This window comes from Salmo trutta, chromosome 12 (genome assembly GCF_901001165.1).
Source record: "Salmo trutta chromosome 12, fSalTru1.1, whole genome shotgun sequence".
NCBI lineage: Eukaryota > Metazoa > Chordata > Actinopteri > Salmoniformes > Salmonidae > Salmo > Salmo trutta.
In genome coordinates, this window is record NC_042968.1 from 36,193,286 (window position 1) to 36,213,285 (window position 20,000).

At 43.6% G+C, this 20,000-nt stretch overlaps 1 protein-coding gene across 3 annotated transcripts in view; it reads right to left on the reverse strand.

Annotated features, from left to right (window-relative positions):
• Window positions 1-20,000, reverse strand: part of LOC115203456 (A disintegrin and metalloproteinase with thrombospondin motifs 17) — a 235,254-nt gene that overhangs the window by 157,739 nt on the left and 57,515 nt on the right. For all 3 annotated transcript variants that reach the window (XM_029768142.1, XM_029768140.1, XM_029768141.1), the window contains exons 5-6: window positions 17,503-17,586; window positions 16,215-16,372 (exon numbers count right to left, since the gene is read on the reverse strand). In XM_029768142.1, coding sequence (XP_029624002.1) covers window positions 16,215-16,372; window positions 17,503-17,586 — 242 coding nt within the window. The remainder of the gene's footprint in view (window positions 1-16,214; window positions 16,373-17,502; window positions 17,587-20,000) is intronic.

Below are 20,000 nucleotides of genomic sequence, written 5' to 3' on the forward strand. Positions count from 1 at the left end.
ATAATTCTAATAGAAAAAAGAGCCATCAAATTTTACTACCATCTTAAAACAAGCTACCCCGAAACATTCCATCACACAGCCCTACAATGTCAAGAGATGAAACATGAGAAGAGTCCCCTTAGCCAGCTGGTTCTGAGGCTCAGTTCCCTAACCCAAACCAACCCATAGAGCCTCAGGACTGCACTCAGCCAGCTGGTTCTGAGGCTCAGTTCCCTAACCCAAACCAACCCATAGAGCCTCAGGACTGCACTCAGCCAGCTGGTTCTGAGGCTCAGTTCCCTAACCCAAACCAACCAATAGAGCCTGTCATGACGTTGGCCTGTGGGTAAGGTTTATGACCCCCCCATAAATACCTTTCTCCCTTCCCCTCTCTCTCTGACCCTACTGAAGGACTTTTGAATAGCCTTTGTTAAATATAGAGAGTCTGGGAACATCAAACAAGTGGGGGGAAAGGAACCATATTTCGGTAATAGAACCAGTTGGAAATATACCAGGTACTTAATGAGTATGGATGTCAGTTCGGTTGTCATCTGAGACATTATGACTGATGACAGAACAACATAAACTGTACCTGGGAAAGTCTACACATTCTAGTTCAGATTCAGATTCACATGGAATTGTTGTGCAATTTAAATGTTTGATATTGAAACTGTTTGTTAGGAGATTAAATGTAATTTTAGCTTCCAAATGAGAGAATTGGGTTTTCATAAGGAAAGAGCCCTGACCAATCAGTGGCCCGCCCCTGTGAAGAGACAGGGGTTATAAACGATGAAACACACCCTTCTCCCCTCGCCACTATATAAGTCAGTGACGAAAACGTAACCAGCCTGTTCCGGGTACGTGAGGTCTGCAGCCTCTGCGGTAAAAGGACTAACATTTTAAGTACAGAACTAAGCCAACCTCAGCGTGAGCTTTGGTTGCGAATGGTATGAACCTTGAACTCTTATTCACTACAGAAGTGATACTTCCTAGCCGTTGAGTTAGCAGCGGCCACTGTAAACGTGGGCTAGGAAAGGACGGACGACGTATCCAGTCTAACACACAACGAAGATACTACAACGTATCCAATTTACCACCAGTGACATTCTTCCGATGACAGGAAGATCTCTGTTGGCCAACACGGCCAGTATCTACAACCAACCTACCGAAGCGCAGCTCAGAGTAAATATTTATTGCATTTTCCTTTTCCAAATGGGCGGTAATTTAGAATGCATAAGATTCTGTATTTACGATAGCATAGCTGCTGTTTCTTTGTTCCTAAGTCTTCCCGCTCTTTCATTCAAGCCCAACCCCCTCTCTTTGTTTAACAAGCCTCATACAGGTTCCGTCCACCAGGGACATTTTCTGTATGACATAATTTGTATTCTGTGTATATGTAATTCTGTGTGATTAGTTTAGGTATTTGGTAAATAAATAATTAAACCCAATTTTGTATTGCTGATTCAACTTGTTAGCCAGGGTTCGTGAAGATAACCAAGAATTTACAACTTTCATATGAGACTGAAAATAAGGTGACGATTAATGTAGACTGCTATTGATGTAAACGATTACTAGGTCTTTAAGAGTTTATTCGGAAGATAACAGCTCTATAAACGTTCTTCCGTGGTGCCCCGACTTTCTAGTTAATTACATTTACATGATTAGCTCAATCAGGTAATATTAATTACAGAGAAAGGATTTTATAGAATAGCATGTCATATCACTTAATCCGGCATAGCCGAAGACACGACAAGCCTCAGGACTGCACTCAGCCAGCTGGTTCTGAGGCTCAGTTCCCTAACCCAAACCAACCCATAAAGCCTCAGGACTGCACTCAGCCAGCTGGTTCTGAGGCTCAGTTCCCTCACACAAACCAACCCATAAAGCCTCAGGACTGCACTCAGCCAGCTGGTTCTGAGGCTCAGTTCCCTAACCTAAACCAACCCATAGAGCCTCAGGACTGCACTCAGCCAGCTGGTTCTGAGGCTCACGTCATTAACCCAAACCAACCCATAGAGCCTCAGGACTGCACTGAGCCAGCTGGTTCTGAGGCTCAGTTCCCTAACCCAAACCAACCCATAGAGCCTCAGGACTGCACTCAGAAAATCTGGCCCAACCAAATCATCAAAGCAAAAATAAAAATCTATCACCTATTGGAAAGACACCACAACAAATCAAAGTAAACGTCAATGCTATTTGGCTCTAAACAGACAGTACATGGTGGAAGACTATCTGACCACTGTGACTGAAAGAAAACTGAGGAAAACACTGACTAGGTACAGACTCAGTGAGCACAGTCTGGCTATAGAGACAAACGTGGCTGCCCAGAGAGGACAGGCTGTGCTCACTCTGCTCCAGGGGAGAGGTACAGACAGAGATGTATTTCCCATTATACTGTGACGAATACTCAGACCTAAAAGAATCTTTCTTTTCCAAAATGATCATTCATTACAAAGAATTAGAAGAAAAAAAATATTTATTGTGTGAAAAGCCTCAATGTGCAGTTTTGGCAGCCAAATATGCATCCTCCTGCCACATCCTGAGGGACAGACAGTGAAAAGTGCAATGTAATTAAAAAAATAAATACAATTATTTCACCTTTATTTAACCAGGTAGGCCAGTTGAGAAAAAGTTCTCATTTACAACTGCGACCTGGCCAAGATAAAGCAAAGCAGTGCGACAAAAACAACAACACAGAGTTACACATGGGATAAACAAACGTACAGTCTATAACACAATATAAAAATATATATACATTGTGTGAAAATGTAGTAAGATTAGGGAGGTAAGGCAATAAATAGGCAATAGTGGCAAAATAATTACAATTTAGCATTAACACTGAAGTGAAAGATGTGCAGATGATGATGAGTAGGTGGAGATACTGGAGTGCTAAAGAGTAAAATAATTTAAAATAACAATATGGGGAGGAGGTAGTTGGATGGGCTATTTACAGATGGGCTGTGTACAGGTGCAGTGATCGGTAAGCTGCTCTGACAGCTGATGCTTAGAGTTAGTGAGGGAGATATAAGTCTCCAGCTTCAGTGATTTTTGCAATTCGTTCCAGTCATTGGCAGCAGAGAACTGGAAGGAAAGGTGGCCAAAGGAGGTGTTGGCTTTGGGGATGACTAGTGAAATATACCTGCTGGAGCACGTGCTACGGGTGGGTGTTGCTATGGTGACCAGTGAGCTGAGATAAGGCGGGGCTTTACCTAGCAGAGACTTATAGATGAACTGGAGCCAGTGTAATATCAATATTATTTCCCCATTTTATTTTGTTGTGGCTTTCATACCATGTCATGTGGCTTTCATACCATGTCATGTGGCTTTCATACCATGTCATGTGGCTTTCATACCATGTCATGTGGCTTACATACCATGTCAAATCTGAGGGCCTGTTGTCCGGACCTCTGGCAGTCTCTATGGGGGTGCCACAGGGATCAATTCTCGGGCAGACTCTTTTCTCTGTATATATCAATGATGTCTCTCTTGCTGCGGGTGATGCTTTGATCCACCTCTACGCAGACGACACCATTCTGAATACATCTGGCCCTTCTTTGGACACTGTGTTAACAACCCTCCAAACGAGCTTCAATGCCATACAACTCTCCTTCCGTGGCCTCCAACTGCTCTTAAATGCTAGTAAAACGAAATGCATGCTCTACAAACGATCGCTGCCCGCACCGCCCGCCCGACTAGCATCACTACTCTTGACGGTTCTGACTTAGAATATGTGGACAACTGTAAATACCTAAGTCTCTGGCTAGACTGTAAACTCTCCTTCCAGACTCACGTTAAGCATCTCCAACCCAAAATTAAATCTAGAATCAGCTTCCTATTTCGCAACAAAGCCTCCTTCACTCATGCTGCCAAACCTACCCCCGTAAAACTGGCTATCCTACCGATCCTTGACTTCGGCGATGTCATTTACAAATTAGCCTCCAACACTCTACTCAGCAAATTGGATGCAGTCTATCACAGTGCCACCTGTTTTGTCACCAAAGCCCCATATACTACCCACCACTGCGACCTGTATGCTCTTGTTGGCTGGTCCTCGCTACATATTCATCGCCAAACCCACTGGCTCCAGGTAATCTATAAGTCTTCCAGTTCTCTGCTGCCAATGACTGGAACGAATTGCAAAAATCCCTGAAGTTGGAGACATATCTCCCTCACTAACTTTAAGCGTTAGCTGGCAGAGTAGCTTACAGATCGCTGCAGCTGTACACAGCCCATCTGTAAATAGCTCATCCAACCAAGTACCTACCCTTAATTCCGGACTATAAGCCGCAACTTTTTTCTCAAACTTTGAACCTCACGGCTTAAACAATGACGCGGCTAATATATGGATTTTTCCCGCTTTCAATTTTTTTTTGCTCCAAAAAAACACATTCTGTGACGTGCTCAGTTTTTTGGCGGCATGAAGCTTTCATTAGACCAATGAAATTGCCGAACGGGTTCAGGTCAAACAACTTTTTTGTTTACTGTTTAGATTAAATCGAGCGCTCTCAAACTTATTACGGTAGTCATTTTGTCACCCTCATCATGGCAAAGACACGGAGAAATGCATATGATGCAGCTTTCAAGTTGAAGGCGATTGATCTGGCTGTTGGAAAAGGAAATAGAGCTGCTGCACGGGAGCTTGGTCTTAATGAGTCGATGATAAGACGTTGGAAACAGCAGCGTGAGGAATTGACTCAGTGCAAAAAGACAACTAAAGCTTACTGCTAATTTTTTATTTTTTGTTACAAGCCGTGTTTCGTTAAAGCCTATTTATTTTTGTTACAAGCCGTGTTTCGTTAAAGCCTATGTATTTTTGTTACAAGCCGGGTTTCGTTAAAGCCTGTGTAAAGTTCATTTGTTTCAATGTACCGGTAGGCACCTGCGGCTTATAGACATGTGCGGCTTATTTATGTTCAAAATAATATTTTTTCTTAAATTCAGTGGGTGTGGCTTATATTCAGGTGCGCTTAATAGTCCGGAAATTACGGTACCTCATCCCCATATTTGTTTTGGTTTTCTGCTCTTTTGCACACTAGTATTTCTACTTGCACATATATCACTCCAGTGTAAATTGCTAAATTGTAATTACTTCGCCACTATTGGCCTATTTATTGGCTTATCTCCTTACTTCATTTGCACACACTGTATACAGATTTTTCTATTGTGTTATTGACTGTACGTTTGTTTATCCCATGTGTAACTCTGTGTCATTGTTTTTGTTGCACCACTTTGCTTTATCTTGGCCAGGTCGCAGTTGTAAATGAGAACTTGTTCTCAACTGGCCTACCTGGTTAAATAAAGGTGAAAAAAATATGATAAAATAAAAATGTGGCTTTCATACCATGTCGTGTGGCTTCTTAATCATGTTGAGTCTGGCCTATTACTATTGCTTTAATGTATTATTATTATTATTATTATCATTAATATTGCTGTTGTAGTTCCTGTTAACGGTATTCCCATTTCCACTACTACTACTTCTATTACTATTATTGATGCCTTATTGCTGTTGGTCCCACAATTTTTGTTATATAGTTTGGACACACCTACTCATTCAAGGGTTTTTCTTTATTTTTAATATTTTCTACATTTGACTATTTTCTACAAGACATCAAAATCATGAAATAACACATATGAGTCATATATTAACCCAAAAAGTGTTACACAAATTAAAATATATTTGAGATTTAAGATTCTTTAAAATAGCCACCTGTCACAGCTGTCTTCAGAAATGGACCAAAATGCAGCAGAGTTAGTATTCATCCTTCAATTTAATTAGAACGAACACTATACAAGAACAAAAACAAGGAAACTGACAGCCAACAGTCCTGTCAGGTGCAACCACACTAAACAAGAAACAATTACCCACAACCTCAAAGAAAAACACACACTCCTATATAGGACTCCCAATCAAAGGCAACTCAACACACCTGCCTTCAATTGGGAGTCCTAATCACCAACACAACCATTCACACACACAAAAACCCTGCCACATCCTGACCAATACTAATCCAATTGCTCCCTCTGCTGGTCAGGATGTGACACCACCCTTTGCAATGATGACAGCTTTGCACACTCTTGGCATCCTCTCAACCAGCTTCATGAGGTAGTCACCTGGAATGCATTTCATTTGACAGGTGTGCCTTGTTAAAAGTAAATTTGTCTAATGTTTTTCCTTCTTAATGCGTTTGAGACAATCAAATGTGTTGTGACAAGGTAGAGGTGGTATACAGAAAATAGCCCTATTTGGTAAAAGACCAAGTCCATATTATGGCAAGAACAGCTCAAATAAGCAAAGAGAAACAACAGTCCATTATTACTTTAAAACATGAAGGTCAGTCAATGCGGAAAATTTCAAGAACTTTCAACTTTTCTTCAAGTGCAGCCGCAAAAACCATCAAGCGCTATGATGAAACTGGCTCTCATGAGGACCGCCACAGGAAAGGAAGACCCAGAGTTACCTCTGCTGCAGAGGATAAGTTCATTAGAGTTAACTGCACGTCAGTTAACTCAGTTGCTAGAAGCAGGTCGATTTGTTGCTAAAAGTTGCTAAATACATGTTATGAAGTCATTGCGTGATGACGTCAATAACGTAAAACTGCATCATTACGTAGAATACACAATAACGTTACTCAAATTGACTGGCCATCTCAGCGAAAAATATGATTTGGCATTTGTTAGTTTAGTTTTGTTTGTTTATTATCACATATTTTTATTTGTAAAAGTAATATAAACACAACACATGTTATATGATCAGATATTTTTATTTTTAAACACAACATATTGAATTATTGAACAATTACACATTACACATTATTGAACAATTACATTTAATTTATTTTCTTTTTAACTAGTTAACCTACACATTCTGAACAATTATAGTTTTAAGCAATGTATTGGTAGTTAGTTAACATGCTAGCTAACTGATCAAAATTCTTGGTACAAGCTAATAAGAAGGTATATATGCTATCTTATTGAAGAAGCAAATTAACTCAAATAATGATGTGTGCGCTAGGCATCTCTCTCTAGCTCTCTCCAGGTTGTTGTGCTGGTTGGCTGGCTAGCTGCTCAATGGTTTCCTCCAGATATTGCCACTGTTCTCGCTCACACTGCAGTACACACTGCCACCATCAGCTGTGTGTCTCCGCCAGTTCCAGAAAGTCCACTCCTTGCATACGCACTGTAAATATGATGAATCATAGATTGGCAAGATAATCCTCTTCATCTTCACTGTCCAGCTGCATTGTCACAGAGCTGGAACCAGCAGAAGAGGATGGAGTGGCCTTAAAGCTGTATGCTGCTGTGGTGCCAAACTGCTGCAGAACTTCACTTGGTAGTTTATGCTGGTAACAGGTATCACCAGACAGCTTCAGTCCGTACCGCACCAGGAGTATGGAATTGAGAGTGTGCAGTGACATTCTATTTCTTAACTTTGACTTGACCACACTCATTTGGCTGAACAGCCGTTCAACCTCCGCATTTGAGTGTGGCAAGGAGAGGGCAGCGACTGCAGCTTTGCACAGTTCGTCAAATGGATTTGACCCGGAAGAGTCCGTGTAGTTATTCACTTCACTCCAAAACTCGACTGTATTTTCATTTAAGTCCCACCTAAACAGATGGATGTTTCTCCAATTTTATCAATTGTTTGGGGCTGGTACACCAGTAGCTCAGCTACTTTAATCATTTCAGTGGTGCCTTTATTGTGATTTAGCGTTTCCTTAACACTGAACAAGGCCATGTTTCGCAGGCTTCAAGGTTGTCTGGAAGCCTTGCTTGCAGCTCCGTGCTTAAAGCAACAATGTAGTTGATGCACTGTCTCCGAATGACCTTTTTGTCCTCTGGCGCAAGACTGAGTTGGTACACCGTGCTCTCGAAAAGGTACCCAAGGTATGGTGATAGAGTGAGATGTTTATTTTTTATTTAACCTTTATTTAACCAGGTAGGCTAGTTGAGAACAAGTTCTCATTTGCAACCGCGACCTGGCCAAGATAAAGTGTAGCAATTCGGCACATACAACAACACAGAGTTACACATGGAATAAACAAAACATACAGTCAATAATACAGTAGAACAAAAGAAAACAAAAAGTCTATATACAGTGAGTGCAAATGAGGTAAGTTAAGGCAATAAACAGGCCATGGTGGCAAAGTAATTACAATATAGCAATTAAACACTGGAATGGTAGATGTGCAGAAGATGAATGTGCAAGTAGAGATACTGGGGTGCAAAGGAGCAAGATAAATAAATAAATACAGTATGGGGATGAGGTAGGTAGATAGATGGGCTGTTTACAGATGGGCTATGTACAGGTGCAGTGATCTGTGAGCTGCTCTGACAGCTGGTGCTTAAAGCTAGTGAGGGAGATATGAGTCTTCAGCTTCAGAGATTTTTGCAGTTCGTTCCAGTCATTGGCAAAAGAGGACTGGAAGGAAAGGCAGCCAAATTGAGGAATTGGCTTTGGGGGTGACCAGTGAGATATACCTGCTGGAGCGCATGCTACGAGTGGGTGCTGCTATGGTGACCAGTGAGCTGAGATAAGGCGGGGCTGTACCTAGCAGAGACTTGTAGATAACCTGTAGCCAGTGGGTTTGGCGACGAGTATGAAGCGAGGGCCAACCAACGAGAGTGTACAGGTCGCAATGGTGGGTAGTGTATGGGGCTTTGGTGACAAAACAGATGGCACTGTGATAGACTACATCCAGTTTGTTGAGTAGAGTGTTGGAGGCTATTTTATAGATGACATCACCGAAGTCGAGGATCGGTAGGATGGTCAGTTTTACGAGGGTGTGTTCAGCAGCATGAGTGAAGGATGCTTTGTTCCGATATAGGAAGCCGATTCTAGATTTAATTTTGGATTGGAGATGCTTAATGTGAGTCTGGAAGGAAAGTTTACAGTCTAACCAGACACCCAGGTATTTGTAGTTGTCCACATATTCTAAGTCAGAGGCGTCCAGAGTAGTGATGCTGGACGGGCGAGCAGGTGCGGGCAGTGATCGATTGAACAGCATGCATTTAGTTTTACCTGCGTTTAAGAGCAGTTGGAGGCCACGGAAAGAGAGTTGTATGGCATTGAAGCTCGTCTGGAGGTTAGTTAACACAGTGTCCAAAGAGGGGCCAGAAGTATACAGAATGGTGTCGTCTGCGAAGAGGTGGATCAGAGAATCACCAGCAGCAAGAGCAACATCATTGATGTACACAGAGAAGAGAGTCAGCCCGAGAATTGAACCCTGTGGCACACCCATAGAGACTGGCAGAGGTCCGGACAACAGGCCCTCCAATTTGACACACTGAACTCTATCAGAGAAGTAGTTGGTAAACCAGGCGAGGCAATCATTTGAGAAACCAAGGCTGTCAAGTCTGCCAATAAGAATGTGGTGATTGACAGAGTCGAAAGCCTTGGCCAGGTCGATGAAAACGGCTGCACAGTAATGTCTCTTATCGATGGCGGTTATGATGTCGTTTAGGACCTTGAGCGTGGCTGAGGTGCACCCATGACCAGCTCTGAAACCAGATTGCATAGCGGAGAAGGTACGGTGGGATTCGAAATGGTCAGTAATCTGTTTGTTAACTTGGCTTTCGAAGACCTTAGAAAGACAGGGTAGGATAGATATAGGTCTGTAGCATTTTGGGTCTAGAGTGTCACCCCCTTTGAAGAGGGGGATGACCGCGGCAGCTTTCCAATCTTTGGGAATCTCAGACGATACGAAAGAGAGGTTGAACAGGCTACTAATAGGGGTTGCAACAATTTCGGCAGAAAATTTTAGAAAGAGAGGGTCCAGATTGTCTAGCCCGGCTGATTTGTATGGGTCCAGATATTGCAGCTCTTTCAGAACATCAGTTATCTGGATTTGGGTGAAGGAGACATGGTGGGGGCTTTGGCGGGTTGCTGTGGAGGGTGCCGGGCAGTTGACCGGGGTAGGGGTAGCCAGGTGGAAAGCATGGCCAGCCGTAGAGAAGTACTTATTGAAATTCTCAATTATAGTGGATTTATCGGTGGTAACAGTGTTTCCTAGCCTCAGAGCAGTGGGCAGCTGGGAGGAGGTGCCCTTATTCTCCATGGACTTTACAGTGTACCAGAACTTTTTTGAGTTAGTACGACAGGATGCAAATTTCTGTTTGAAAAAGCTAGCCTTAGCTTTTCTAACTGCCTGTGTATATTTGTTCCTAACCTCCCTGAAAAGTTGCATATCACAGGGGGCTATTCGATGCTAATGCAGAACGCCACAGGATGTTTTTGTGCTGGTCAAGGGCAGACAGGTCTGGAGTGAACCAAGGACTATATCTATTCCTAGTTCTACATTTTTTGAGTGGGGCATGCTTATTTAAGATGGTGAGGAAGGCACTTTTAAAGAATAGCCAGGCATCATCTACTGACGGGATGAGGTCAATGTCATTCCAGGATACCCCGGCCAGGTCGATTAGAAAGGCCTGCTCGCAGAAGTGTTTTAGGGAGCATTTGGCAGTGATGAGGGGTGGTCGTTTGGTCACAGACCCATTACGGATGCAGGCAATGAGGCAGTGACCGCTGAGATCTTGATTGAAAACAGCAGAGGTGTATTTGGAGGGCGAGTTAGTTAGGATGACATCTATGAGTGTGCCCATGTTTACGGATTTGGGGTTGTACCTGGTAGGTTCATTGATAATTTGTGTGAGATTGAGGGCATCAAGCTTAGATTGTAGGATGGCTGGAGTGTTAAGCATGTCCCAGTTTAGGTCACCTAGTAGCACGAGCTCAGAAGATAGATGGGGGGCAATCAATTCACATATGGTATTGAGGGCACAGCTGGGGGCAGAGGGAGGTCTATAGCAAGCAGCAACTGTGAGAGACTTGTTTAAGGAAAGGTGCATTTTTAGAAGTAGAAGCTCGAATTGTTTGGGTACAGACTTGGTTAGTAATACAGAACTCTGCAGGCTATCTTTGCAGTAGATTGCAACACCGCCCCCTTTGGCAGTTCTATCTTGGCGGAAAATGTTATAGTTAGCGATGGAGATTTCAGGGTTTTTGGTGGTTTTCCTAAGCCAGGATTCAGGCACGGCTAAGACATCCGGGTTGGCAGAGTGTGCTAAAGCAGTGAGTAAAACAAACTTAGGGAGTAGGATTCTAATGTTAACATGCATGAAACCAAGGCTTTTACGGTTACAGAAGTCAACAAATGAGAGCACCTGGGGAGTGGGAGTGGAGCTAGGCACTGCAGGACCTGGATTAACCTCCACATCACCAGAGGAACAGAGGAGAAGGAGGATAAGGATACGGCTAAAGGCTATACAAACTGGCCGTCTAGCACGTTTGGAACAGAGAGTAAAAGGAGCAGGTTTCTGGGCACGACAGGATTGATTTCAAGAATGTCAGGTAGACATAGTTGGTCTTGTCCATGTACATGGTGTGGAGCACATCCGCCATGTAGCAATGCTCACTGGCCTTGGTCAACTCAAAGTGGAGTTTCAGTTCTTCCCACTGGCTCAATATACGAGTTACCGCAGGCTCAATCGATAGCCAACGTGTGGCTGTCAGGTGCTCCCTAGGAGAGGTGGGTGTGAAGTCAGGCACAGGAGAGTAAAAATATAGATAAGGCGTTTTTTCAAGAGTCCATCCATAGAATGAGCACAGGACCAACAGCAGCCCACGAAATACTCCGGAACACAGTCCAGAAAAACACACTTGTTTTACCCAAACAAAAATAAACGCAACCCAAAACCAACGACAGGTAACCAAACCAATCAGGTAGGGTGAGATTAAATACCCCACTAATGAACCTAAACTAGACACAGGTGAAACACAAGACAGACAAAACCAAACGAAAAGGAAAAGGGATCGCTGACAGCTAGTAGACCGGCGGCGAAGACCGCCGAGCGCCGCCTGAACAGGGAGAGGAGCCACCTTCGGTGGAAGTCGTGACAGTGGCACACACTTTGGTGATCTGCAGGGGTTTCTGGCCACAATTAATGGTGGCATACACTGCTTTGTACGCCTCGCGCCGTTTTGGGGAAATGGAGGTTTCCCTGATAAAGTACTCAACACTCCTAGGGATGGTTTCTTTGGATGCTGCACTGACAGCCAATTGTAAAGAATGGCACACACAGCGCATGAGTACCAAATTGGGCAATGCACATTCTTCCTTTAAAATCTTGTGCACCCCAATCATCACTGACGCAGTATCAGTGCCAATACCCTGAAGATTCTCTTTTTTAAGGTTACACTTCTCTAGAAATTCAACTACTGCCTTTGTTATTGATCTGGCATCGCCCCCCTCCCCCATCAGCCCAAATCTGATGATACCCTTTTGAGAAAATAAGGAGCCAGTACTCCCCTAATAATTTCTGTGCATTTGGTGCGGTACATTTGGAAGTTTGTTGCTGCCACAGAATCTGAAAAGGCAGCTATACAAGCCATACCTAAATGGTGGCATGCTAGCAGCGAACAATGCTCCGCAATGGCCATTGCCATAGTAGCTTCTGCACTTTTGCAGTTATCCACTTTCTTAACCAACTGTGGTAATGTAGACTGCGTTGCAGTGTTGTATGGTTTTGATTCATTTATATACATTGCTGTAGCACAATGTTTTTTGATGTCATACATTTTTGCATGCATATCTGATTTGCAGTACGCACAGTATGCCTGACAATCATCCCCAATTACTGGCTTCAGCCACCCTTTAAATTCAGGTACAGTCTCCCACACTTTTATGTACTTCTGGCTATACAATTTTGATTGAGACATGTTGATTGATGTTGTAAGTTCTGTTCAAGATCAAATATTCGTGACCAACTATATTCATTTGGTTTGTCTCGTCGAACGCATACTACTGCTGCTGCAGTCAGCCAAAAATGATTTGCAATTTGCTGAAATTGCTGCTGGCCTGCTGCTGCCTGTGCACGAGCTGAGCGCCTGCTGCTGAGGTCACTCACAATGCACTTTTGCAGCCAGGCACGTGTGTTGTGACTGAGTGTGTGACACAGAAAATCGTTTTTGTGTCATTTAGAGGGAAAATGCGTGCATTTTAGCGTTTGAGTCACTTTTTTAAAGTAGCTACATTTCTTGCTAGGTGCTGTTTGAAACAAAAGTTGCCAGGGTAGTCTGAAAAGTTGCAAAATCTAGCAACAAAATTCCTAAATTGGCAATTGGCCCAAATAAATGCTTCACAGAGTTCAAGTAACAGACACATCTAAACATTAACTGTTCAGAGGAGACTGCGTGAATTAGGCCTTCATGGTCAAATTGCTGCAAAGAAACCACTACTAAAGTACACCAATAATAAGAAGAGACTTGCTTGGGCCAAGAAACATGAGCAATGGACATTAGACCGGTGGAAATCGGTCCTTTGGTCTGATGAGTCCAAATTTGAGATTTTTGGTACAAACCGCCGTGTCTTTGTGAGACGCAGAGTAGGTGAACGGATGATCTCTTCACCACTCTGGCTCCCGAGTGGAGCAGCAGTCTAAGGCACTGCATCTCAGTGCAATAGGCGTCACTACAGTCCCTGGTTCAAATCCAGGATGTGTCACATCCGGCCGTGATTGGGAGTCCCATAGTGTGGCGCACAATTGGCCCAGTGTCGTCTGGGTTTGGCTGTGGTAGGCCGTCATTGTAAATAAGAATTTGTTCTTAACTGACTTGCCTAGTTAAGAAAAGGTTAAAAAAAGTTACATGTGTGGTTCCCACCGTGAAGCATGGAGGAGGAGGTGTGATGGTGTGGGGGTGCTTTGCTGGTGACACTGTCAGTGATTTATTTAGAATTCAAGGCACACTTAACCAGCATGAATACTACAGCATTCTGCCAACCCATCCGGCTAGCGCTTAGTTAGGACTATCATTTGTTTTTCAACAGGACAATGACCAAAAACACACCTCCAGGCTGTGTAAGGGCTATTTGACCTGGCCTCCACAATCACCCGACCTCAACCCAATTGAGATGGTTTGGGATGAGTTGGACTGCAGACCGAAGGAAAAGCATATGTGGGAACTCCTTCAAGACTGTTGGAAAAGCCTTCCTCATGAAGCTGGTTGAGAGAATGCCAAGAGTGTGCAAAGCTGTCATCAAGGCAAAGAGTGGCTACTTTGAAGAATCTAAAATATATAACATATTTTGATTTGTTTAACAATTTTTTTGGTTACTACATGATTTAATATGGGTCATTTCATAGTTTTAATGTCTTCACTATTATTCTACAATGTAAAATCGTTGAATGAGTAGGTGTGTCCAAACTTTTGACTGGTACTGTATGTATACTTTGACAATGTAAGTAATTTAACTTACCAAGTCAATAAAGTCAACTGAATTGAAATTCATAGAAAGAGACACAGAGAAAGAGAGAAATAGACAGAGAGATCGTGAGAGAATGGCAGTGTGTGACAAGAGGTGAAGGCAAGGCAGTGAGAGAGAGATAGAGGGAGAGAGAGACAGAGAGAGAAAGAAAGAGAGAAACTAAAGAGAGATAGCGAGTGAATAAGAGGAGTAAGTGGGAGAGAGAGAGCGTAAGAGAGAGAGAGAGAGAGAGAGAGAGAGACAGTGAGAAAGAGAGAGAGAGAGAGAGAGAGAGAGAGACAGTGAGAAAGAGAGAAATAGAGAGAGAGAGAGAGAGAGAGAGACAGTGAGAAAGAGAGAGAGAGAGAGAGAGAGAGAGAGAGAGAGACAGTGAGAAAGAGAGAGAGAGAGAGAGAGAGACAGTGAGAAAGAGAGAAATAGAGTGAGAGAGAGAGAGAGAGAGAGAGACAGTGAGAAAGAGAGAGAGAGAGAGAGAGAGAGAGAGAGAGAGACAGTGAGAAAGAGAGAGAGAGAGAGAGAGAGAGAGAGAGAGAGAGAGAGAGAGACAGTGAGAAAGAGAGAAATAGAGTGAGAGAGAGAGCTACAGAGAGAGACAGTGGGTCATAGAGGTGTGGGCAGAACAAAGAAATTAGTTTTCCACACTTAGATCAGATGCAAATGTCAGTGATTTCATATACTAAACTTGAAAATACCTTCGTTAGAGTATGAGATGTATACAGATACAGAGACCCCATACTGTTTGAACTCAAGTCTGATACAGACACGCTCCAGGGAGAAGTTTCCCCTAAATAAATACATTTTTGGGTTATTTGTAAACTCAGGTTCCCTTTATCTAATATTAGGTGTGGACTTAAGGTCTGATAACATTCAGTATCAAAAATATACAAAAATAAAGAAAATCAGAAAGAGGGTAAATCATTTTCACAGCACTGTAGATAGAAAGACAGACAGATATATGTGTTGGGAAACATATGTTTCTCATGCCAATAAAGCCCCTACATTGAAATTGAATTGAAATGAGAGCGAGAGAGAGAGAGAGAGAGAGAGACAGAGAGAGAGAGAGAGAGACAGAGAGAGAGAGAGAGAGACAGAGAGAGAGAGAGAGACAGAGAGAGAGAGAGAGAGACAGAGAGAGAAAGAGAGAGACAGAGAGAGAGAGAGAGAGAGAGAGACAGACAGAGAGAAATGGAGAGAGAGAGAAAGACAGAGAGAGAGAAAGAGAGAGACAGACCCAACCAAATCATGAGAAAACAAAAATATAATTACTTCACACATTGGAAAGAATTAACAAAAAAACTGAGCAAACTAGAATGCTATTTGGCCCTAAACAGAGAGTACACAGTGGCAGAATATCTGACCACTGTGACTGACCCAAACTTAAAGAAAGCTCTGACTATGTACAGACTCAGTGAGCATAGCCTTGCTATTGAGAAAGGGAAGACAGGCTATGTGCACACTGCCCACAAAATGAGGTGGAAACTGAGCTACACTTCCTGACCTCCTTCCACATGTATGACCACAGGCCCACAAAGAAATTGAAAGTAAACTCCCATATCTACTGGGTGAAATACCACAGTGTGCCATCACAGCAGCAAGATTTGTGACCTGTTGCCACAAGAAAAGGGCAAGCAGTGAAGAACAAACACCATTGTAAATACAACCCATATTTATGTTTATTTATTTTTCCTTTTGTACTTTAACTATTTGCACCTAATGTGACATTTGAAATGTCTTTATTCTTTTGAACTTTTGTGAGTGTAATGTTTACTGTTCATTTTTTATTATTTATTTCACTTTTGTTTATCATCTATTTCACTTGCTTTGGCTCATGCCAATAAAGCCCCTTGAATTGAAATTGAGAGAGAGAGAGCAGGGAGAGAAAGCAGGAGACTATATCAGATACAGAGTGATAACAGTGCCAGTCCTGGATAGTGGCAGTGTGATTGGAAGCGTGACAGTGACAATGACAGTTACCTAGTGACGAGCACGGCTGTGTCCACAGGTGGGATGTCATCCCTGCCCCCGGGCACGTAATTGTTGCCTAGGTAACGGGGGCCGCCGTACTCCTCCCATTGCCACTGACAGAAGCTCTCCAGGGACCTCTCTCCGTGGTGGCCCACTTTCAGCCTGTCCTGTAGAGGAAACAGGGAAGGAGACAAGACAAGGAAATAATGAGAGGAGATGAGGACATAATCTTTCCAGAGCCCTCTCTCTGTGGTGGCCCATCTTCAGCCTGTCCTGTGGAGAAAACAGGACAGCATCACACACAGGGTCAGGGAAGGAGACGAGGAAAGGAGACAAGAAACAAGGAGACAATAATAGAGGAGAATTGATAGGAGCTCTCCCAGGACCTCTCCCTCCCTGTGGAAAGAGGAGAAGTGACAAAAGCCCTTGTATTAGGATGAAGTGTCCTCAAGAAAGCTAGCCGAAGGTCTGTTGAGCCTTTTCCAAGCTGATCCTAGATCTGTGCATAAGGGCGACATCGACCGTGTAGCTTTGTTCTGGCACAGAGGTTGGTCGTAGTGACTTTCCTAATGGGACATTATATACAGTACTATTATTGAGGTATAAAGCCCTGCTGAGGGTGTAGGGGTGAAGTTCCCCCTAATTGCTGATATTTGGTCAATAATAGTTTTCCACCACTAATGATTAAGGTTAGGATTGGGGGAGGGGAAGCTGATCCTAGATCTGTACTAAGGGAAACTTCACCCCGGAGCAGTGCTGAGGGAGTTTAGGGAGAGATAGCTATTTAAAGATGCTGGACCCAGACACGTTATTATACTGACTCTTATCAGTACTGCTCTGCCGAGATGCACACTCACACACACACACACACACACACACACACACACACACACACACACACACACACAATCACACTCACACACATAAAAGCAAGCATGTATGCACACACACACACACACTTGACACCAATTTAGACTGGCTCTCCAGGGCCCTGTTAAAGTAGAGAGACAGGCAATAAAATAGGAAGGGGAAAACAGTGGGAAACTCTCACACACATTCCTTCTCTTTTTCTCTTTCTGTCTCTCTCTCTCTATTTCTCTCTCTCTCTCACACACACACACACACACACACACACATGCTCATACACACAGAAGACACATTACAAGCCCTGAGGCCAATGATAAAACTAAGTAGAAAACAGTTGGGTGGGCCCTGACTCTTCAACAACTTAGTATGTGTGGGTCAGAAGGATTCCAAAGAGGTCATAGAATGTCAAAGGTTAGAGGTCAGAACTTACTGGGCGGTTGTGGAGCAGGACCAGCTTGGTCACCCGTATGTTGATTCTGACGCCCAGACTCTTGCTGTTAAACATGTTGTACACCTGCAAGAGTATCGGCCATATCATCATCATCATTTAAATCAACAATTAATCAACAATTAACATTACTAACAATCATTTGTGAGTATACTTCAGTGTTCTTAATGAATCAATAGTAACAATCATTTACGAGCGTGTACACCCAAACTATAAAGCTGACATGAGTGTTGAAGGTGGTGCAGGCCATATGGCTCTGGTCTAAAGTAGTGCACTAAGTAGTGCACTAACTGCTAGCCCTGGTCTGCAAACTGCTTGCTTGCTAACCCGGTCTGCTAACTGCTAGCTTGCCAGCCCCGGTCTGCTAATTGCTAGCTTGTTTAGCCCCGGCCTACTAACTGTTAGCTTGTTAGCATCGGCCTGCTAACTGTCTGAATCGCCCAGTCAGCCCAACCGCTCACTGGACCAATATGTTCACTTGGCTATGCATGCCTCTCTCTAATATCAATATGCCTCGTCTATTACTGTCCTGGTAAGTGATTACTGTCTTATTTCACTGTAGAGCCTCAAGCCCTGCTCAATATGCCTTAACCAACCATGTTGTTCCACCTCCTACATATGCGATGACATCACCTGGTTTAAACATCTCTAGAGACTATATCTCTCTCATCATTACTCAATGCCTAGGTTTACCTCCAATGTACTCACATCCTACCTTACCTTTGTCTGTACACTATGCCTTGAATCTATGCTATCGTGCCCAGAAACCTGCTCCTTTTATTCTCTGTTCCGAACGTGCTAGATGGCCAGTTCGTATAGGCTTTAGCCGTACCCTTATCCTACTTCTCCTCTGATCCTCTGGTGATGTGGAGGTTAATCCAGGTCCTGCAGTGCCTAGCTCCACTCCCCAGGTGCTCTCATTTGTTGACTTCTGTAACCGTAAAAGCCTTGGTTTCATGCATGTTAACATTAGAAGCCTACTCCCTAAGTTTGTTTTACTCACTGCTTTAGCACACAATGCCAACCCGGATGTCTTAGCCGTGTCTGAATCCTGGCTTAGGAAAACCACCAAAAACCCTGAATTCTCCATCGCTAACTATAACATTTTCCGCCAAGATAGAACTGCCAAAGGGGGCGGTGTTGCAATCTACTGCAAAGATAGCCTGCAGAGTTCTGTATTACTATCCAAGTCTGTACCCAAACAATTCAAGCTTCTACTTCTAAATATTCACCTTTCCAGAAACAACTCTCTCACAGTTGCCGCTTGCTATAGACCTCCCTCTGCCCCCAGCTGTGCCCTCGATATCATATGTGAATTGATTGCCCCCCATCTATCTTCTGAGCTCGTGCTACTAGGTGACCTAAACTGGGACATGCTTAACACCCCGGCCATCTTACAATCTAAGCTTGATGCCCTCAATCTCACACAAATTATCAATGAACCTACCAGGTACAACCCCAAATCCGTAAACACGGGCACCCTCAGAGATGTCATCCTAACTAACTCGCCCTCCAAATACACCTCTGCTGTTTTCAATCAAGATCTCAGCGATCACTGCCTCATTGCCTGCATCCGTAATGGGTCTGTGACCAAACGACCACCCCTCATCACTGCCAAACGCTCCCTAAAACACTTCTGCGAGCAGGCCTTTCTAATCGACCTGGCCGGGGTATCCTGGAATGACATTGACCTCATCCCGTCAGTAGATGATGCCTGGCTATTCTTTAAAAGTGCCTTCCTCACCATCTTAAATAAGCATGCCCCACTCAAAAAATGTAGAACTAGGAATAGATATAGTCCTTGGTTCACTCCAGACCTGTCTGCCCTTGACCAGCACAAAAACATCTTGTGGCGTTCTGCATTAGCATCGATAGCCCCGTGTGATATGCAACTTTTCAGGGAAGTTAGGAACAAATATACACAGGCAGTTAGAAAAGCTAAGGCTTGCTTTTTCAAACAGAAATTTGCATCATGTAGTACTAACTCAAAAAAGTTCTGGGTCACTGTAAAGTCCATGGAGAATAAGAGCACCTCCTCCCAGCTGCCCACTGCTCTGAGGCTAGGAAACACTGTTACCACCGATAAATCCACGATAATTGAGAATTTCAATAAGCACTTCTCTACGGGTGGCCATGCTTTCCACCTGGCTTCCCCTACCCCGGTCAACTGCCCGGCACCCTCCACAGCAACCCGCCAAAGCCCCCACCATGTCTCCTTCACCCAAATCCAGATAACTGATGTTCTGAAAGAGCTGCAAAATCTGGGCCCATACAAATCAGCCGGGTTAGACAATCTGGACCCTCTCTTTCTAAAATGATCTGCCGAAATTGTTGCAACCCCTATTACTAGCCTGTTCAACCTCTCTTTCGTATCGTCTGAGATTCCCAAAGATTGGAAAGCTGCCGCGGTCATCCCCCTCTTCAAAGGGGGTGACACTCTAGACCCAAACTGCTACAGACCTATATCTATCCTACCCTGT